This window comes from Schistocerca americana, chromosome 3 (genome assembly GCF_021461395.2).
Source record: "Schistocerca americana isolate TAMUIC-IGC-003095 chromosome 3, iqSchAmer2.1, whole genome shotgun sequence".
Taxonomy (NCBI): Eukaryota; Metazoa; Arthropoda; class Insecta; order Orthoptera; family Acrididae; genus Schistocerca; species Schistocerca americana.
The window spans coordinates 29,191,539-29,212,381 of record NC_060121.1 but is presented as its reverse complement, the minus strand read 5'-3'; the positions used below and the strand labels follow the sequence as shown (position 1 = coordinate 29,212,381).

Here is a 20,843-nt window from a genome sequence, read left to right as displayed (position 1 = left end):
AAAGCGGAAGCCCTTACTGTTTCACTCTATTGTCCAACTGTCTGTCTGTGTCACACTGTTAAAAACCTTTTTTTTTTTTGCAATGCGAAGTCATATCCACTTCAAATTTATCTCACATATTACCATCTACCGTCCCTCGGTGAAGAAAAAAATTTAACCCTCGAAATAGCGTGCCTGCGCATAAAGTGCACCGATCGCAAATGATATTGTTTTGTTCTGTTCCCTAGTTTTACAATTTGAAGTCCATATCTATTCCTTCACTGTTTCTTCAGCTAACACAGTAATAAGTTGTGTTGTCGTACAGCCGAAAGAGCAGCACTAATATAAAATAAACAGCAACCTAGATGAAAAAAATTACGATTCAAGCAAGAAAATGCCCAGATTCTGAGCCAGCAGCACGATCCCACAATCGGGCAGTTACCTACGAGATAATTAGTAATCAAGTGTGGGTCGCACGGACCTGACCCGACTGTGCCGTGTAATGCTTCGAGTGGGCCATCACTGTGGGGTAACACTTGCACGTGGCAACAGCATGACACGGAGGAAGGTTTTCTTTTATTATTGTTTAATTAAACAGTGATTTAGCTCATATAATGTAAGTTTATTTTATCACTGTTTAATAACACTAAGATTAAACTCTGATTTTGCACATACACGTTTACCTCAGTAACGTAAAGACAACTATTCGTCACATGTGTACAAAGTGTGCTACACACCCACTGGAGCAATAAACTTCTATGTCAGTGCAATAAAAAGATATGGCCATTTACGTTGCAAGTTTGATACTCACAAACTTACTCATCGAAACCTATAGGATGCAGAATCATGGAATTTTGCATGAAGCAAGTTTTTACAGCACAACCAAAGGAAAAAACTCCAAAAATTGTTAATTTGCAATTATATCACATGAAAAACATTTTATTTGTCTCTTGTTATCAGACAGACTGACTGTCCACAATCTGTTAAAATCCCTTTTTCTTAGATATGTGTACACATATCAAGTTGAAATTTGTCACACCTTAACGTCTACAGTCCCTCGGCAGTGTGAAGAATGTAAGCTTCTAAGTCAATGTAATCCAAAGATTTATTATTTATTACATATTATTACAGATTATTTACATCACAAATTTTGATACTCGCAAACTCGCTCATTAAAATTTAGGGTACTCCTCATTGACGTAGAGTTATGAAAGTTGGCAAAAAGCATATTTTCACAGCATAAATAAAGGGAAAAAAAAAGAAAATTATGGATTTGTAATTTTGTTATATGAAAAATATATTTCTTTTGCCATTTCAAACATGAAATTAAAACATTCCTGGAAGTCTTGGAATCTCTGGGACTCATACCTTGCAAGTATCAATGTCAATACCAGGCACAAGTCACTAATATTCTAGATTGATAAATGAATAAACTGTTTCATATACATAAATAAGTCTGTATGGAACCCTCAGTGTCCAAGTCCTACTCTCATCTGGTCAATTTATTCTTTCATTTCACCTTGCTGTGCCAATGCAATTTGTGATTTCATTTCACCTCGCTGTGCCAATGCAATTTGTGCTTTCATTCCACCTCGCTATGCCAATGCAACGAGTCCCTCGTTTCGACTGTGGTAATATACACCACTCCAGAGGAGTTGTGTGCCCCTACGTCTTCCAACAAACAAATCATACTTGCAACCGAAAATTATAAAATGTCATAGGCAAGAGTACAGTTATTGTTTGGGATTGTTAAGTTATATTTGCACGTGACGAATTCTATCAAAGAAAGACATCTTCCGAGATGGGGTGGCGGTTGTAGCAGCTTTTTGAGAGGAAATATCTGCTCAGACACAGAAACATAAGATACACATACTGCCATCCTTAGAGGTGCACCGAGTTCCAAAGCATAGGTAGAAACATTTTAAGGTTTTTAAGGAAAGAGATCCCCATTATCCTGTCTGAGTCTCAGTTTGGGCATAATATATTGAATCCAGAAGGTTTAATTGTATATGAGTTGGCATGATTTGTGAAGGAAGTACATGTGTTATTAATGCTCAACATAGGTCTTACTTGTGAGCTTTCAAACCACAAAATTGCAATTTTGGGTGATGTATGATTAATTATAGATGAGCATAAGAAGAAACTTATTTTGGAAACTACATAATCCTTCAAGAAATGGCTAGGATTCTGTCTAGTTCGAGGGTTGGGCTAACTATATTATCTCAACATTGTGAATGGAAAATACTTTCTAGGAATAGTAGAAAAGTGCATTGGATAATCGGATGACGAATTGAATCAGGATCTGGGGTCACATCACGTGACGAGTGAAGAGCCCGAAGAGTTCTCAATCGGCGAAAGCGTCATCGTATAATTTGTCGTGATGGAATGTCATCAGAGACGTTGCAGTACACTTTCACAGCTGAGTAGCCACTGCAGTGTCTTTGGTCCACTTTAGCAGCAGCCAGAGGTAGGGGGGACTCGTGGAGAGGGGAATAACAGCTCCAATAGCACGGGTGGTAGTGTCCGAGGCTTTGCCGATGCCCTCTCGACAGAGGGGACAAAGTGGTAGAGTGCGTGCAAAATAACGTGGCTGATAAATGCGCAATCGGCACGGCACGGATGGAGGGGCAATAGTGATGGGGGTTGCAGGCACGTACTGTACGGGGAATGCCGAGCAGTGGAGGGAAGTGCTGTTCTAAACTAAATTCTACACTCACATTTTTTGTAAGTATTAAGTGGAGCCTCTCGGTGCCCACACTTGTATAGTGAGCATTCAAAAAGATCTACTGTCACCTCTGCTTTGGTTAGTGTCTAGAAAGAATTCCGCTGAAAATGCAAAAAAAGCAGTGATTTGGTTTTCACCAGGCTTTTTAGCCATTTGTAACTTTTAGAGAAGCATCACGTCTTGCAAGTTTTGAGTAAAACCTACACATTTATTCTCCTCACTTACATGCTGTGCACATGCAGCTGCAAGAGAATTCTGAAACTGTAGTTTTATTAATTGAGGAATTGAAGAAAAGTAAAGTCAAGTCAATAGCTAATGAAAAAGCACATCCTCACTACAAAAATAAATGTGTAATGTCTTCACTGATGCTGTTTCAAAACCCAACGGCATATCTCGTTTCACCAGCTATCGATGGCCCTTAAGAATTACACTCTTTCGTCAAAAAAGTCTGTAGTTAGTGGAAATAACAAGGTAGATAATGAAGTTTTGCACAATAACCATTTGGAAAAATATTCTCCTCTTTGTTCGCTATCATTTGCCAACAACATTTCAACAACTGAAACTGTTTGAAAAATATGAGGAATGTTGTGGGTTGCAAAAGAGTGTGCTACACCAGATCAATTTTTTTCAGACTGGTTACAAGTAAAGACCTACACCAAAGTCTAAAGAAAAATTCAATACGTCAGCTAAATTTCATACACGGCTACATATTATGCAGTACGGCCCACACGCAAAATCATAGCGACCCCCAGTTTTCATTACAAACTTTTTCGAAATTCGTGCAATATCACAATAACAATGACCAACAATGAAATGATGGGCACATCATCACGAATCTGACATAAAAGATATATTTAACACAAAAATGCAAGTTTTTTACCAAACAGTCTCTGTAAAATCGTTTGAGAAAGACTGCAGGATGTGGACCTCGGTTCTGTCATCAAAGCGTGTTGCCGACCGGACAAAATGGGGCAAACAACATTGGCCTTCCTTTGCAAACAAATGAATGAACTCACCCTACATATTGGATGAAAACTGATCATTAAGCATCAGCCACCATTCGACAATGACCAGGAAGTGGCAAATCACTAGAAAGTGGTCACTGTCAGAAAGACTGTCACGTAGCAATCACTGTAGCAAGTCCATCAGTTTGGGGAAGAGAGCGCAAGGTCGACAGCTGAAAAAGTGCCACAGGCAACAATGATATGGTTAGGACAGCTCTCTTTGGCAAGAGACAGATCAAGACTGGAGAGAACCTGGTCAATCAGAAGGCCCCTACCAGATGATTTAGTACGAGGGCTATCCACAAAGTACATTACGTTTTGGAATTAAAAATAAATAAAGTATTGGAAAACTTTTTTATTATATACAGATGAAAGCCACACTTAAATACTACTTTTCTACATAGTTGCCATTTAAATTAAGACACTTATCGTAGCGATGGACGAGCTGAGAAATTCCTTCATCGTAAAATTCGGCCGCCTGCGGCTTCAACCACGTGGTTACCTCTTCTCGAAGCTGTGCGTCGTCATCAAAATGCTGCATAGCCAACCATTTCTTCATTGCTGGGAATAAGTGGAAGTCGCTCGGTGCCAGGTCAGGACCGTACGGCGGATGAGGAAACAACTCCCACTTAAAAGATTCGAGAACTTCACGAGTGGCATTTGCCGTGTGGGCCCGGGCGTTGTCACGAATCAGCAAGAGCTTTGAGCCCAACTTTCCCCTGCGCTCGTTTCGTATTGCTCTTCTGAGGTTGTGCAGAGTTTGGCAATACCTTTGAGAGTTTACTGTAGTGCCTCTTTCCAGGAAATCCACAAAAATCACACCTTTTCTGTCCCAAAAGACAGTCGCCATCACCTTCCTTGCCGACATTGTCTGCATGCATTTCTTGGGTTTTGGGGGAAATTTGTGTGCCCCCACTGCATTCACCGCAATTTTGTCACAGTTCACACGCTTAACCCACGTTTCGTCACCAGTAACGATGCGATCGAGTAATGAGTCGCCATCTTTCTCGTAAGCGTCCAAAAACGTTAACGCTGCAGCCATTCGCTGATTTTTGTGAATCTCTGTCAAGATTTTTGGTATCCATCTTGCGAAAAACTTGTGGTAACCAAGCTTTTCGGTAATGATTTCATGCAACAAACTTCGTGAAATTTGTGGAAAACTCATAGAGAGTTCCGTTAACTGTGAAATTACGGTTTTCACGGACCGCGGCATCGAATTTTCCGACAAGTTCGGCAGTCACTATGCTGGGTCTTCCTCTTCGCTCTTCGTCGTGAACGTTAGTTCGGCCATTTTTAAATATTATGAGCCATTGACGCACTCCACCTTCAGTGATTATGTTGTCCCCATACACTTCACAAAGCTGCCGATAGATTTCTATCGGTGTACAGTTTTTTGCAGTCAGAAACTTCACACTTCGCGGCATTTTCAATTAACGCTGAAATTTCAAACTGTCACAGTAACTCAACGGAGTACAGCACGAACCTCTAACTAGCACGGCAGGATGCCGACTGAGCGGCTGAATGTAGGAGGGAAATGGCCGGGTGTGGGGTGTGGTTTCTGAAGATGTGTACAGGAGCAGAATGGGGAAGAAAATTAGCTATGCACATTCAAAGGAACTGTCTCATCGTTTGCCTCAGTAGATTTAATGAAATCGTGCAAAGCCTGAATATGGATGACTGGAAACAGTTTTGAATTGTCATTGTCCCAAGCGTGAGTCCCGTGTATTGCCACTGGATCCTTTCATCCGTTGGTAGTGGTTCTGGTGATAGTGATGGTGGTAATAACAATTATCATCATCATCACCATCATCATTACTAGCAATACAATATTAATAATAACAATATATGAAGCAACAGTATCATGAATATACATCGACAGCAATACTGAAGCAATTGGATTCTAAATAATACACGAAAAAATCTGTTCGTTCATGTTATTCTACTTTGTATAGTTTAATATCAGCTGTTAGTCACATTTGGTTTGGGTCCCACACACTCGAGTAATGCTCTAAGATGGATCGAATGATGTATGTAAGCAATATTATTTGGAATTTGATTGCAATTTCCCAGTGAAATTAAATATACCATCTGCTTTACTTCCAATTGCCTATGTGGTCACCCCATTTCAGATTCCCACAAATGGTTAAAGAAGTGTTTGTACGAGTTGAACGATTCCAATAATAACTCAGGGATGTCGTACTCGTAGAATACCACATTCGTGTGTTTTCTTAAGTACGTAATTTTACTTTTCTGTACATTTAAAGAAAGTTTCGAATATTACGAAATCTTGAATACAAATGAACGAACAGTACTGGTTGCAAAACTGGATTTTTTATTTTATTTCTCCTCCAATGATGCATTTAACCTTATACAAGGCATGTTCAGATTGATCTATGAGAAAAAATACAACCTTGCATACAAGTGGCATGACCGTGATTTAGCAAAAAAGCCAGTAACAGTCAATGCATTAAAAGCCCAAAAAATTTAAAAATATATAAAAAATAACTTACTGATACAGAAGATATTAAATACACGGGCAACTGGGCCTAAAACATACGAAAGACCCAGCAGGTAGCTGCCCACATTTTTTTGACAAGGCCTTGCGTGGTGTCCTATAAAACACATTACCGTAAGAATAGCTGAGATGTATTCAAAAACAAATGACCAGCTCAGTCTGACAAGAAGTACGTACATCTGCATAAATATGCAGCAGATTGCCTTTTCAGATAAGCGGCACCGTCCACGTCTACTAGAATGGGCTCTAGCCTACACAGATGCATCACGCAGTAAATACGTAGCAGCCACAGTTGCTCACACTTCATGTACTACTGAGAAAAGAAATGTACAAATAGAAACGGCTAGCATACACAGCCCACAGCAGGTGGATGGGATTGTGATAGGTTTCCAGATTTATTCACAAAGAGAAACATGACAAACACTAAAGCCATACAAAAGATCTTGCTTACAATTGCAGGTAAAATGTTTATACAAATTGGTCATAGTAAACAAGGCTAAATATCTTTTTAAAAATCAGAAATTATAAAAGCCTATACTGCTGTAATGTAAACGAATAAAATCTGCACGAGGGTACCGAGAGAATTTATTTCTCAGTGCACCAGGCAGTATTATGGCTAAAAATTACTTCATGCACTTTCTTCTCCTTCAGTCAAAACTAGGCCGCAGGCATGCTAAATAGTGTCATATTACAGTGAGTAACCTCAGAAAGTAAGACAGAATCAAATATAGCCTATCTGGATGCTAATAACTGAGTCATAATACACTTACGGACAAAAAAATCTCGACACCCAGTGTGAGTTGTCCTACATAAATGAAAGTTGGAAGGCGTGTTTGTATATCTGAAAGATGTCACCTGTCCAGACTTCACACCAGTCGCGTAGCAGTGGCACCAGTGACGCCACTGTGAGGATGCGAATCAGATTTGCTTCAGACACGCACTCTAACTGTTGTGAGCTCTAGGTACCTTCGAGATCGGACACGGCGGGTTGACGTCAGTCACGAAAGGCTTAAAGACGACAAGGATGTATCGACACCTCGGTGAATTTGAGTGAGGTCGTGTAAGACGGCTACAAGAAACTGGATGTTCCTTCTGTGGTATTGCAGAAATACTCGGCAGGAATGTAGCCACTGTACACTGATCACTGGCAGTGGTGGTCGAGAGAATGTACAATTGGGAGAAGACCGCGCTTCAGACGACCGTGTGGCACTGCCGAGGGGAAGGCCGTCGTGTTCGGTACGTGCGTCTGCAGCACCAATTTGAGCAGCACAATGCCACGATGAACTGTTACAAATTGGTTAGTTCGAGGACAGCTGAGAGCCAGACACTGTCTCACGTGCACTTCACTTACCTCAAACCACCACCACCTCCTGCGACTTCAGTGTTGCCAAGTGTTGTCTGATCGAGCTGATTCTGCCTCAGTGCTCGACCTGTTGTGCTGCCATTCGTGAACACCATTCCAGAAGGTGTTTTCCAAAAGGATAACACACGCCCGTATACCGCTGTCGTAATCCGACAGGCTCCACACAGTGTCGACGTGTCGTCTCGGCCTGCTCGATCGCCACATCTTTCTCCGATCGAGCACGTACGGGACGTCACAAGATGACGACTCCAGCATCGGCCACAAACTGCATTAACCACCCCCGTGTTGAGCAGCCGAGTGCAACAGGCGAGGAACTCCGTCTAACAAATTGGCATCTGGCACCTCTACAACACCACGAACGCACGTTTGCGTGTTACAAATTATTCTGGTGGTTACACCGGTTATTAATGTACCGGCATTTCACATTTGCAAAGGCTTCTCTCTTGCTAAGATTAATCTGTGATCTCGAAATGTTAATCAGTTAAATATGTTACCTAGACAGATGTATGGCCAAAATTTCATTACTCTACAGTAATTAATTTTCGGTGCTGCGATTTTTTTCCATCATTGTATTTATGACCCCAATGACAATCCTATTTTTCTCCACAACTGTCAAATATTTTCGAGTTTTCGATATATCTGAAGGTGTTAGGAATTAGAGCATCCCAGACGATGATACCGTATTCGTCCAAGGCACCTATACTGTGACAATCAGAAAGTACTTTTCGTACGTCACAGCCCTCAAACAGGTGGCCTCTGTCACTGGGCGCAATGGGAGGGTTCAGTTTTATTAAGTATTCCCAGATTTTTTACACATACCGTATGCTCGTGGCAGAACTCACCTCAGTTGCTATAAAACACGATTCCGATTGTAATTTTTTTGCGAGAAGTGGCATGTTTCGTTCCAGCTGAACTGGAGCTGAATTTAAACTGTCCCTCCACACCAGATCGTTCACACTTTTCTAAAACTCCATCGGGATAAAAATGAGGGCGAGGATAAATGAACAGATACACGCTCACATACAAACCTAAAGGAGCAAAATAGAAAGGTAAAGAGATTGCTATAACACTGGCTCATACCTGGCAGAGGGAAAAAGATTAACGGGGAATTAATAGCATACACACATACCAAGTGCCTCTACCACATCTACCCAACACTCTCTCAATCTAACAAATACAAAAAAAAAGGAAAACAGTATTCTAAAACTGGAATACATTTTCGGTTAAAACCAGATTACTCCAATGAGTTGACCTGACAGTATGTTTAAATGCAAAGTTTTCAACGTCAACGTTACAATATAATAAATAAAGGTATCACCCCACAATATTTTTTAAAAGCAGAACAATTCGCGTTTTATGTATTAGTAGGTTTCTTACCCAGCCCACAACTTGGAATCTTGAGACAGCTTTTTCCAACGACGGCACACGTTCGGTACCACATCCAGTAGATCGGTAAAAGCCACGTGGGACAAGATCATTAGCAGCAGTTCGTCTGGTAAGTCATTGATGCCCGTATGCCACATCACGCTGCCTTCAGCGGGCACGTGGCGCCTGCCTCCGTAATTGCAGCCTGAAGCCATTTTGCTGTCGGGTGGGCCTTCAGCCCGCGGCGAGGTGGAAGGAGTTGTCATGTGGATGTCTGTCAGATATGTTCGCAAGCGCTGAAATAAAACAAAATGAGTTATAAACCTAGATTCATACGAATCTGTGGATTTCAACTGCTGGCAACAATGTTAGTGAGCTGATGCTATTATTCATTGCACTATCACTTGACAGTTTTTTTGAAATCATTTCTTACAAGTGAAAATCGTAAGTGGCGAGTTAACAGTGCGATACCATGCCGACAGAGCGTTGACGTCATTTATGTGACAGATACAAGGCTTAAGAACCAAGCGGGTGACGTTACTAGGGAAAAAAGGATAGCAAAATAAAATATCACGAATTAACACGTTCTCCACTAGATCATAGATGGTTTTGGGTAGAGAATGTTGTTCTTACTAATGACTTAAACACAGTAAAAACTTACACGAAGATTGTTCCCCTCAACGAAATGCCACTGCCAATAAACCCACATGGATCCAGTAAACAGAAAACCTACGCCACCACCAACAAAAACGGAACAGCACACAGCATGCAGGAGAACAGATGTGGAATATGGAAGATAGGAGACGAGTTATTAACAGACTTGAAGCTGCAATACGTACAGCACTTGCTCGTGAAACACAATTTAGAGTCCCGATCCAGCAAACAGTTTTAGTCTGCCAGGAAGTTTCAGTTAACAACATTATGACATTATATGCAAAACTTACGACCAAAGTCTAAAACAAATACCGCATTTATCCGGTTATAAGACGAGGTTTTTCCTAGATCGGTTGTCCGAGAAATACAGGGTCGCTTATATTCGCATATCGAGTAACTGCTGCTCAGGTCAACGTTTTTACATTGTTTAATAGATGAATGTAGGGTCGTCTTATATTTACAGATGAAGCTTTGTCCATTGAGGTCTCATATTCATAAAAAGGTATTTTGAACGATCCCGAACGGTAGTGTGTAGAAAACAATGCTTGCGTTCAAAGAGAAAGGGATTTATCGATATGCCGAAGCACTCGATACAATATTGACTTTCTCGATCAATCACGTGACATTAGACTCGTCGTGCGAGCGCTAGGGATACGCGAGAAGCTATGTACTAGAAACTACGACAATCAAATGATCTGCTTAAAACCTGACAATTCTGTGAAACGCCCGAGGAAATAACATTCAATTCTATCAACTTAAAAACTTCTATTGTATTTGAACAGGTTCGTAATAAAAGTTCTCATACATATGGATACTGTATACACTCATCTATGTTGCTTTTAAAGTAAAGGTAACATTCAAACGGGAAGATGTTCTCCTTCGAAAACCATTACTTGATTCTGAACCCAAGTCAATATTTTGTTTATGACAAACTATAACGATTTGCCGCTTGGGTTGCAAATGAGAAATTCGCTCGATGTTCACGATGTGGCGACGTCATTTATCCACTACGCCAAAAACAGCGGGTGAAAGCTGCAGCTGATAGAAATTTATCTTTGCCGTAGTCGGCTTGGTTACGAGTTGTATATTCTTGTTAGTTTTTGATCTGTGCTTGGAAAAAAAAATGTTATCTCATGAAAAAGCTGTTACTTCATAAAATATAAAGGCTCCCATAGTGGTGACCCCGAAAAATCGTAGCAGAAGCATAAAGAAAATATATGTACCGACGAGAATAATGAATTCAGAGACAAAAGCATGGTGCAGTGGAATCAAGATTGAAGACTACAGTCTGTTCGACCAAGGATCGCGGTCCACGCCCTTTGATTCGCCACAAAACGGAACGACAGATGTTAACGCAAAAGATGGGAGTACCTACGCGCGACACGGAAATGTTAAGCTTTCCGCGTTCTGGCCGACGCGCCCCCAGCTTTGGTTTACGCAGGCTGAATGCATATTTCGGCAGCGTGGGGTGTCTAACAACATTGACAAATTTAATATAGTGGTTTCACATCTAAATTTAGAAGTGATAGAGCAAGTAGAAGAAACCTTGTTGCAACAAAATTACTTTGTGCTAAGGAAGCTCTCATACAGCATTATACGTTGTCACCAGATTTGCGACTACAAAAAATTTTCGCACACGAAGATTTGGGCGATAAGACTCCGTCACAAGTACTCAAAGCCTTACGTTCATTAGCCGGCCCGGAACTCCTACCTGAAGAGTCTTTACGTCTAATATGGCTTCGTAAACTTCCTGCCAACATCCGTGCCGTCATTGCAGCAGAAACAGACTTACCATTGCAAGTCTTAGCAAAAAAGGCAGACACCATCGCAAACACCTTAACCGAAGTTTCTGCGTGTTCCGAATTCAGCCAGGATAGAGGCCCAAGAACGTGTAGTGTGATGGAATCTGACGTCAGTGAGCCAGGAACATGCAATAATACTCCCCAACAGCAGTGCTCATCGACCGAACCCACCATACAGCAACTGGCAGCACAAGTGGCAAAACTCAACGTGCAAGTAACTTCACTCCACCAGCAGCTACGAAGTCGCAGTTGGAAAAGACGAAGAAATGCTATCCAGCAGGATTTGATAGATCAATGATGCTGGTACCACAGACGCTTCGGTAACACTGCCCGTCAATGTATTCAACCCTGCAGCTACCCAAACTTACAAGGCGGGCGTTAAAGGGCGCTAACGTTCGTCAACAACAACATAGGCGCCCGAGTCATAGCGTGATTCAAAGAGGTGAAAAGGCCACAGTATCTGCAGTCAACCAATCACACCGATTGTTCGTGTTGGACCTCTCTTCAGGTGAGAAGTTTGTGATTGACACAGGTTCAGAAGTCAGTGTTTATCCAAGAAAGAGAGGTGATATACTCACGACAACAACGCAACATGTGCTGACTGCGGCAAACAATTCCAGAATATCTACCTATGGTGAGAAACAGTTGGCATTACATCTAAATTCCAACTTCCATCCAAAATGGACTTTTGTGGTTGCTGATGTGCCGAGCCCTATAATTGGGGCGGACTTTTTACGGAACTACCGACTTATGCCCGACCTGGTTCCGTCGTTTGGTGACAGTTCCCACAGAAGGGATATTGCCTGCTGCGTCTTCCGCGTCGGTTCAAGTACAGTGCGATGTGCCCGTGTCTTTCCGCACGAAGATTTCCGGCTCCTCTACCGCGTCATCCGCGTCGGGATATTGTGATACGATGTCGTATCGGCAACTAAGCGGGGCGCACACGTGTGAAGACAGCCGACAGTCTTAACGATTCGTATACTGCAGGCAATATCAGGGCACTGTCGGAGGAATCACTTTCTCGTAAACTGCTTCGAGACTTTCCAGCACTTACCGAACCCGTCAACGCAACCAGGAAATGGAGACACAATACTCAACACCACATCAGCACGACACGAGGTCAACCCGTTGCCTTCCGCCCGCGGCGTCTGCCTCCAGAGAAGCTGCTCGCGGCGCGAGCTCAGTTCGACAGACTTCTAAAAACAGGTATTCTAAGTAGGTCTGATAGTTCGTGGGCATCTCCAATTCACATGGTCCGTAAAAAAGACAATTCATGGAGAGTATGTGGAGACTACAGGGCGCTCAATGCCCGCACAATTCCCGACCGCTACCCAGTACCCAATGTGACTGATTTTAACAGTACGATTAGCAATGCCAAAATATTTAGTGTGATTGATTGCACCAAATCATTTTCCCCGATTCCCATGGCTCCATCTGACATTAAAAAACAGCAGTTATCACACCATTCGGTTTGTTTGAGTACAATTTTATGCCATTTGGCCTCAGAAACGCTGCCCAAACATGGCAAAGATGCATGCTTGAGGTGCTTCGAGAATTACCGTTCGTATTTTGTTATATGGACGACATTTTAGTATTCTCTGGTTCTGCATATCAGCATGTCGAACATCTGCGGCAGTTTTTCCGCCGTCTGACACAGTATGGCATAATTATTAACGAAACAAAGTGCAGGTTTGGAAAACGCGAGGTTAAGTTCCTGGGATATTTGGTTTCAGCAGCAGGCCTGTCACCTTTGGCTGAGCGGGTTGAAGCAGTACAACAGATGCCCCTTCCCACAACTTACAAAGGACTTCGCAGATTTTTAGGCATGCTCAACTATTACAGACGTCACTTACCTAAATTAGCTGCCGCCCAAGAGCCACTCACAACGTTACTTGCAGGTAAAAATACAACAGGAAATCGTAAAATTCCATGGAGTCCAGATGCTGAAGCAGCTTTCCATGACTTAAAGAAATGTCTTTCTCGGGCAACACTACTGGGACATCCAAGATTGAGCGCTCCTTTAGCGCTCATGGTTGATGCGAGCCAAACAGCAGTGGGTGCAGCGCTACAGCAAGAAGTTGATGGCAGATGGCAGCCGCTCGCATTTTTCTCTAAAAACCTGACTCGACAGCAGCAAAAATGGAGTGCTATTGACCGTGAGTTGCTTGATATTTACTTAGCCATAAAGCATTTTCGCACATCTGTCGAAGGGAGACACTTTGCAATTTTTACCGATCACAAGCCGTTAGTAGCTATATTTCAACGAGACACAGAGCTCAAGTCACCACGTCAGTGCAGGCAAGTCGAGTACATTGCACAGTTCACAACTGGCGTGCGTCACATTTCAGGAAAAGACAACCTGGTCGCAGATTGCCTGTCTAGGAATTGTGCCAGTTTAAATTCAATTCGTTGGACCGAGTTAGCGTCTAAACAACGAGAAGATCCTTTCTTGCGCCGTCTAATAGAGGAACAGAGAACTGCGCTGCAGCTCAGACGTGTGTCTGTTCCAAATGTTCCAGACGGAATTTGGTGTGATGTAGCAAAAGGAAAGGAGCGACCTTACATACCAGAACAATATCGTCGCGAGATTTATAGTGCACTACATAACATATCACATCCAGGAGTACGAGCTACAGTCAAGTTAGTTTCCTCCAAAGTAGTGTGGCCTGGAATACAAAAAGACTGTCGTGCATGGGAGCGTGCATGCCTAACATGCCAGCGTAATAAAATCAGCAGACATGTCTTTGCACCTATTGCTGACTTCCCGACGACATCTGCAAGATTTTCACATATACATGTGGACATTGTGGGCCCGCTATCATGTTCTTCAGAACAACGCTATTTGCTCACAATCATTGATCGTTTTACCAGGTGGCCAGAAGTAGTTGTAATACAAGACATTTCTGGGGAGTCGGTTGCAAAAGCACTGTTGCATTCATGGTTCTCCAGGTTTGGCGTTCCGCAAAACATAACAACAGATCGCGGAAGGCAGTTTGAAAGCCAACTTTTCCATGAACTTTTACTACTGTGCGGGTGCAACCACCTACGCACCACAAGCTATCATCCATCTAGTAATGGAATGGTGGAACGACTACACCGCACGCTCAAAGCTGCATTAATGTGTAGTTCCACGTCATGGCCTGAAGCACTACCGCTGGTCCTACTCGGATTGAGAACGGCCGTGAAGGAGGACTTACAATGCTCTTCCGCAGAATTGATTTATGGCGAGCAATTGAGGGTTCCTGGAGAATTTATCGTTTCAGCATCTACACAGCCGTTCGCCCCTGAGCTATGCACGCAATTCGCGAGACAACTCAGCGTTAGAATGAGAAACATCAAACCCACTAACCCTGTCAGACATGGAGACCGGAGAGTGTTTGTACATAAAGACCTGCAAGCAACGTCCCACGTGTGGCTTAGGGATAATACGGTGCGCCCGCCGCTTGTTTCGCCTGACTCTGGACCATACAGGGTAATCACAAGAGGAAGCCACAGCTTCAAAATCGATAAGGATGGTAAAGAAGAGACAGTCTCAATTGAGCGGCTTAAACCTGCTTACACCGAAGAGGGTACACTCCTTCCTCGGTCTGCAAAATCACCCTGAAACGTGGAGGCCAAGGAAACAGCAGAGAGTCTCGCCGAGCTCTCGGTTTCAGAAGAGGACAACGAAGCAGCAAGTGCAGAACAGGAGCAGCCATTGCCTGCACCAGATGTTTTCACGAGAGCTGGTAGAAAAGTCAAGTGCAAGTTTCCCCACATACCTGGTGCACCCGGCTTCAAAAGGAGGGGGGCTGATGTGGCGACGTCATTTATCCACTGCGCCGAAAACAGCGGGTGAAAGCTGCAGCTGATAGACATTTATCTTTGCCGTAGTCGGCTTGGTTACGAGTTGTTAGTTTTTGATCTGTGCTTGGAAAATAAAATGTTTTCTCATCTCATGAAAAAGCTATTACTTCATAAAATATAAAGGCTCCTATAACGTATTAGAATACCGCGGAAAAACTTTACCAGCATTTAATCAGTTTTGGAGCAAGCTGACGAAATTCAGACGAAACGAGAAAGAAAATTAATCCAGAATTAAAAGTCTAAAGAACGAAATAAATCACATTAGACTGATTGCAGTTGTTATCGCAAGAATAAATTACAGAGGAAAGACGCGTTTTGGAGATAGTATCGAGAGAAATAAATACGTCGCGGGTTCGAGAATTGGATTGAATCGTGATTGTGATCTTTTATTGTGTACTGGTTGTTGTTGTTGCACATGACTTGCACCGTGGAAGACTTTATCGTCCACGTTGCTCAAGAACAGCACTACGGAACGTTGGATGCGGCACAGTCAAACAAGTTTGGCTGTGAGCGAGCAGAAAGTACGTCGTGTTGCCAACCATGGTAATGTATACTGCATAGTTTGGTTTTTTATGAACATCTACCACATTGAAACTGCAGTTTGCCTAAATTCATTTGCATTCGAAATCGAATTGACTTTAAAATTGGACAAATACTCAACAATAGCATGTATTTCTGCAGGATATGCTAACAACCTAGATTGGGGGCCAGTGGTGTACTTACGTGTTTCGTGCGACGATGTTGTCGACGCTCACCGTGAGATATGACGGGAGTGTATCAGCTGCTGGTTCTACACAACCAGCGAGAGAGCGGCGGGCACACGATATGTTTGGAAGCAAGAGTCATTGCAACATTCACACATCAGTATCATTTGCGAAACACTGATGTTTATTTTTTTTTAAAAATTACGTTCTTTTGATGGCGTCCTCCTGTACGAATACATTCGTGAAATCTGCTGTTGAGATTCCTCATTGACCACTGCCACATCTCAGCTGGGATACTGTGAATTGGATCCCGAATTATCTGTTTTTAATCACCCACAGTTCTTGTTCGAGTCGTGTAGACTTTGCTCTTAAGGCAGCCCCACAAGAAAAAGTCACAAACGGATAAATCTGGCGATCTAGGGGGCCAGGGAATGTTACCGAATCGTGAGATCACTCACACGGTTGCCGGACAATTCTCGCACATATTCCATCGATTGCCGTGCAGTGTGTGATGTCGCTCCGTCCTGTTGAAACCAGGCCTCTTGAACGTTTGAAAAGTCGTTCAATGCAGGTGTAAAGAAAGTTCGTAACATCTCCACGTAACGATCTGCAGTGACAGTAATTGTGTTTCCCTGATCATTTTCGAAAAAATACGGTCCGATAATCCCATGTGATAAAACACACCATACTGTCACTTTACTAGCGTGTGAAGGGCGCACGTGAACGTCATTAGAATTTGTGTTTGACCAGCAACGGTAGTTCTGTTTATTCACATAACCTGGGACATCAAAATGTGCCTCATCTGATATCCACAACTGTAATGCCCCTACGTAATATAATATTATTGTAATATTCCCGCTGCGAGTACCAGCGATGATGCGCTGCCGTAATTGAGACGGCAACGCTCTTTGCTGTGACGACAACGCTCTTTTCTGTGAAAAAAAAGGCATTATATTTTTTTTGTAATTGTTGGAGGTAAGGAATGCGGATTGGACGTTGTGATTTTTTGAGGTCCGGTAAGTATGCATATAGAAGTAATTTTGAAGTGCAAGGGAGATACAACTTGTAATCGCAATTATAAAGAATAAAAAAATGTAATTTGTGAAAAAGAAGGTAAATATCGTCTACGAACTTTTATTCGGTGTTGGATCCCTGGGCCTTCATACAACTATTAGTGTGTTAAGTAATACAGTGCATAGTGATTTCTTCGCGAATTAATAATACTGGGAGAGTCTGCTACTATCACGGTCCGAACGACGCGCAATATTTCGCCGTCTGCCTGTGTGTTCAAGACGCTCCCTAAGCGACCAGTTTGTTACTCAGAAGATATCATCATACCGCCACTGTTGTTATACCTTCCCATTCTGCAAGTGTTTCCAGAAAATCTTACGGCGACTGTGAGTATTGTAGCAGCCACGAGAGACGGAGTCTTCATCGCGAGTTGTAGCAGTTTTCTCCGACTTTCCCTGATGTTCTCTGACAAGGCAACCTCTCCATCGCACCCCCCCTCAGATTTAGTTATAAGTTGGCACAGGACAGGCCTTGAAAAACCGAACACAGATCAACTGAGAAAACAGGGAGAAGTTGTGTGGAACTATGAAAAAAATAAGCAAAATATACAAACTGAGTAGTCCATGGGCAAGACAGGCAACATCAAGGAGAGTGTGAGCGCACGAGCGCCGTGGTCACGTGGTTAGCGTGAGCAGCTGCGGAATGACAGGTCCTTGGTTCAAGTCTTACCTCGAGTGAAAAGTTTAATTTTTTATTTTCAGACAATTATTATCTGTCCGTCCGATACGAGGTAACTGCGCCGTAGTATGGGGACGCTACACCTAAACAAACATCGAAACACACGACGTCAGTCGACTACAGTGCACGAAAGAGAGAGTATTCCTGCTAACGAGGCTCCTGGCTGGCAGCTGACTGTTCGCTACTTTTTTGGGAGTGATTATCACATCCACAAGAAAACTTAAATCGGGCAAGGTAGAAGAATCTTTTTACCCATTCGCCAAGTGTACAAGTCGGGTGGGTCGACAACATATTCCTGTCATGTGACGCACATGCCGTCACCAGTGTCGTATAGAACATAACAGACGTGTTTTCCTGTGGAGGAATCGGTTGACCTATGACCTTGCGATCGAATGTTTTCGGTTCCCATGGGAGAGGCACCTCCTTTCGTCTACTAATCGCACGGTTTTGCGGTGCGGTCGCAAAACACAGACACTAAACTTATTACAGTGAACAGAGACGTCTATGAACGAACGGACAGATCATAACTTTGCGAAAATAAATAAACCTTTTCACTCGAGCGAAGACTTGAACCAAGGACCTCTCATTCCGCAGCTGCTCACGCTAACCACGGGACCACGCCGCTCCTGAGCTCTTGCTATCCTTGATGTTGCCTGTCTTGCTCATGGACTACTCAGTTTGTATATTTTGCTTTTTTTTTCATAGTTCCACACAACTTCTTCCTGTTTTCTCGATTGAGCTGAGTTCAGTTTTTCAAGGCCTATCCACTGTGCCCACTTATAACTAAATATGTGTGTGGGGGGGGGGGGGGGGGGGGAGGGTTCGATGGGGAGGTTCCCTTGTGAGAAACGGAAACCTCCGACCGCCAACTCATCCTGTACCTAACCTGTCTCTCCTTACAGCAGCCACGAAGAAAACATATTCATCTATAACCAAATGTTTTCACAGACTGTTTGTATTAAGACTGGTAAAAAATTTCAATATGTACGCATCTAGGCAAAAAAATCAAAAGAGAGTTTTAAATGCAGTACCTGTCTTATCTGTGTCAAAGTCAAAGGTCAAGTTAAGTATTTGTTTTCTCTTTACGACGTAGCAGCTCATTTTAAAATTCATCGTCATTGTTTATTTTTGTTATTTGTTGACAGAATCCTAATCGTTGTCCTTCAGTTGTAGTTTGTACGGATGAAGTTTTAAATCAAGATGAATAATTCTGCGAAACACTCTGTCGGAACATTCAAATGCTGTCGATGATCTCCTGAATGGATGTTTTCGGCAGAACAATCGTTTTAGGGCTATTTCTGTACTCCTTGTCTTTAATATATCCCCACAAAAACGAGTCGCATGTGTTCAGATCCGGAGAGTATGCCGGCCATGGAGGCAGGAATTCGGTCTCCAAAGTGCGCCTCCAGAACATTAAACACTCTCCTGCTTCGATGGGGTCGAGATCCGTCTTGTATGAACCAGATCTTGTCGAAATCAGGGTCACTTTGGATAATGGGGATGAAATCGTCTTCCAAAACCATGTTCCATTCAATAATCTCTGTGCAATCAAGGAATATCTCACGGATTATTCCGTGACTGGACATTGTACAGAACACAGCCATCCGTTGAGGGTGAAGGACTTCTCGATTGCGAAATGCGGATTCTCAGTCCCACAAACGCACCAATTTTGCTTCTTGACGAACCCATCTAAATGAAAGTGAACTCTGTCGCTAAACCAAACCACTAATTCCCATCATGCCCCACTGCCAACAGTGCAGCTTGAACGTCCTAACGCAAACCGTTCAGAAGTTTTGATGTTTTTATTTCGTGTAGTTCAATAATCATCACCCTGTAGGATCATGACGGCATGATGATGAAAAATATTGATACAACAGACGAGCAGTCTAAGTAAACAAAAAAGGTAGTGAAGTAAAAATTAATGTAAACAGTTTCTTTTTTCTATTTCTCCTTATAAAACAATAAATGGCACGAGTGTAGCTTAGGTGTATGTTAGCTGTTTAGGCAGAAAAAGTTTGAAATTTTAATTAGTGAGAATATTTAAAAAAATTATTTGTGCTCAAGAAACTTCTCAACAAAAAGGGGTGTCTTTTTAAGTTCAAGGTCGTTGTATAATCGGGTACATAGAACATAAACGAAAACATCCAAATCACCATTTACGTAACAGATTGATAAGACATCATACTTTAAAGCATATAAGAAATACTAGGGCTCTTCACAAGACCCAACATTTACTAATTAGGATCAAGTCTCCAGTTCTGGCCACTACACCACTTATGGCCAATTTGATGTGATTACTGAACTGTAAAGCTTCTTTTGAACACCAACAGGTATGAACAATATGAACTGTTCGATTCCATTAGATATTGAAACATTTCTTTGACTGTTCTTGTTTGGAGTCATAATTTTTTGAAAAAGTCTGTGTTGTAGAAGATGAGTTTTGTAGCGTTTCCTTTACGCAAAGCATAATCTGATTTTAGTTTTCTACACATTTAAATAAAACTGTGTCTTTTGGGAGGTAGGGCTAAGAATTATAGTTTCATTTCTTACACGTTAAATATGATACAACTCAAAAACAGTTTTCCATGTTTCTTTATTATTGACCTTGGGGCTTTTCTTCCCCCGGAGCTTTTCTTTTAGTGGTTAGAATGACTAATGTATGGTTTCACTGTGCTCTGTGTGTTTCTGAAACAAGGGACCGATGACCATTGCGGTTTGGTCCCTTTAATCTTTAAACCAACCAACCAAACCACTGAATTTCTATGGCCATTACAAGATCTTGGTTCACTGTTACGGCACAAGTAGAGACATGTGACCTATTTTGGCCACTTCTAAAAATACGTACAACGCATCTATAATACAGTTTTGGTCTACATTCTACGTAGGCCAGTTTTATTTAATTAGGCATATTTGAAATATTTCTGGTGTTTTTTATATCAAGATATACCTAATTAATTGTCTTGCCTGAACATCTCATATTAATTTATCTAACCTCATAATAGTGAAATATGCTACCCATATTATGAAAATATAATGTTTTTTAGCTCAAAGTTTTGAAGTCAACGAATGAATAAGCAAAGTTAAAACGCACAAGAGACTATTGTTGATGGTATTATGACTACTACTGCAAACAAGTT

The 20,843-nt window shown here is 42.1% G+C and overlaps 1 protein-coding gene across 1 annotated transcript in view; it reads right to left on the bottom strand.

Moving 5' to 3' along the window:
• The window catches only part of LOC124605265, a 158,717-nt gene that overhangs the window by 125,574 nt on the left and 12,300 nt on the right, over window positions 1-20,843 (bottom strand). The window contains exon 2 of the mRNA XM_047136828.1: window positions 8,964-9,247. Coding sequence (XP_046992784.1) covers window positions 8,964-9,217 — 254 coding nt within the window. The 5' untranslated portion in view covers window positions 9,218-9,247. The remainder of the gene's footprint in view (window positions 1-8,963; window positions 9,248-20,843) is intronic.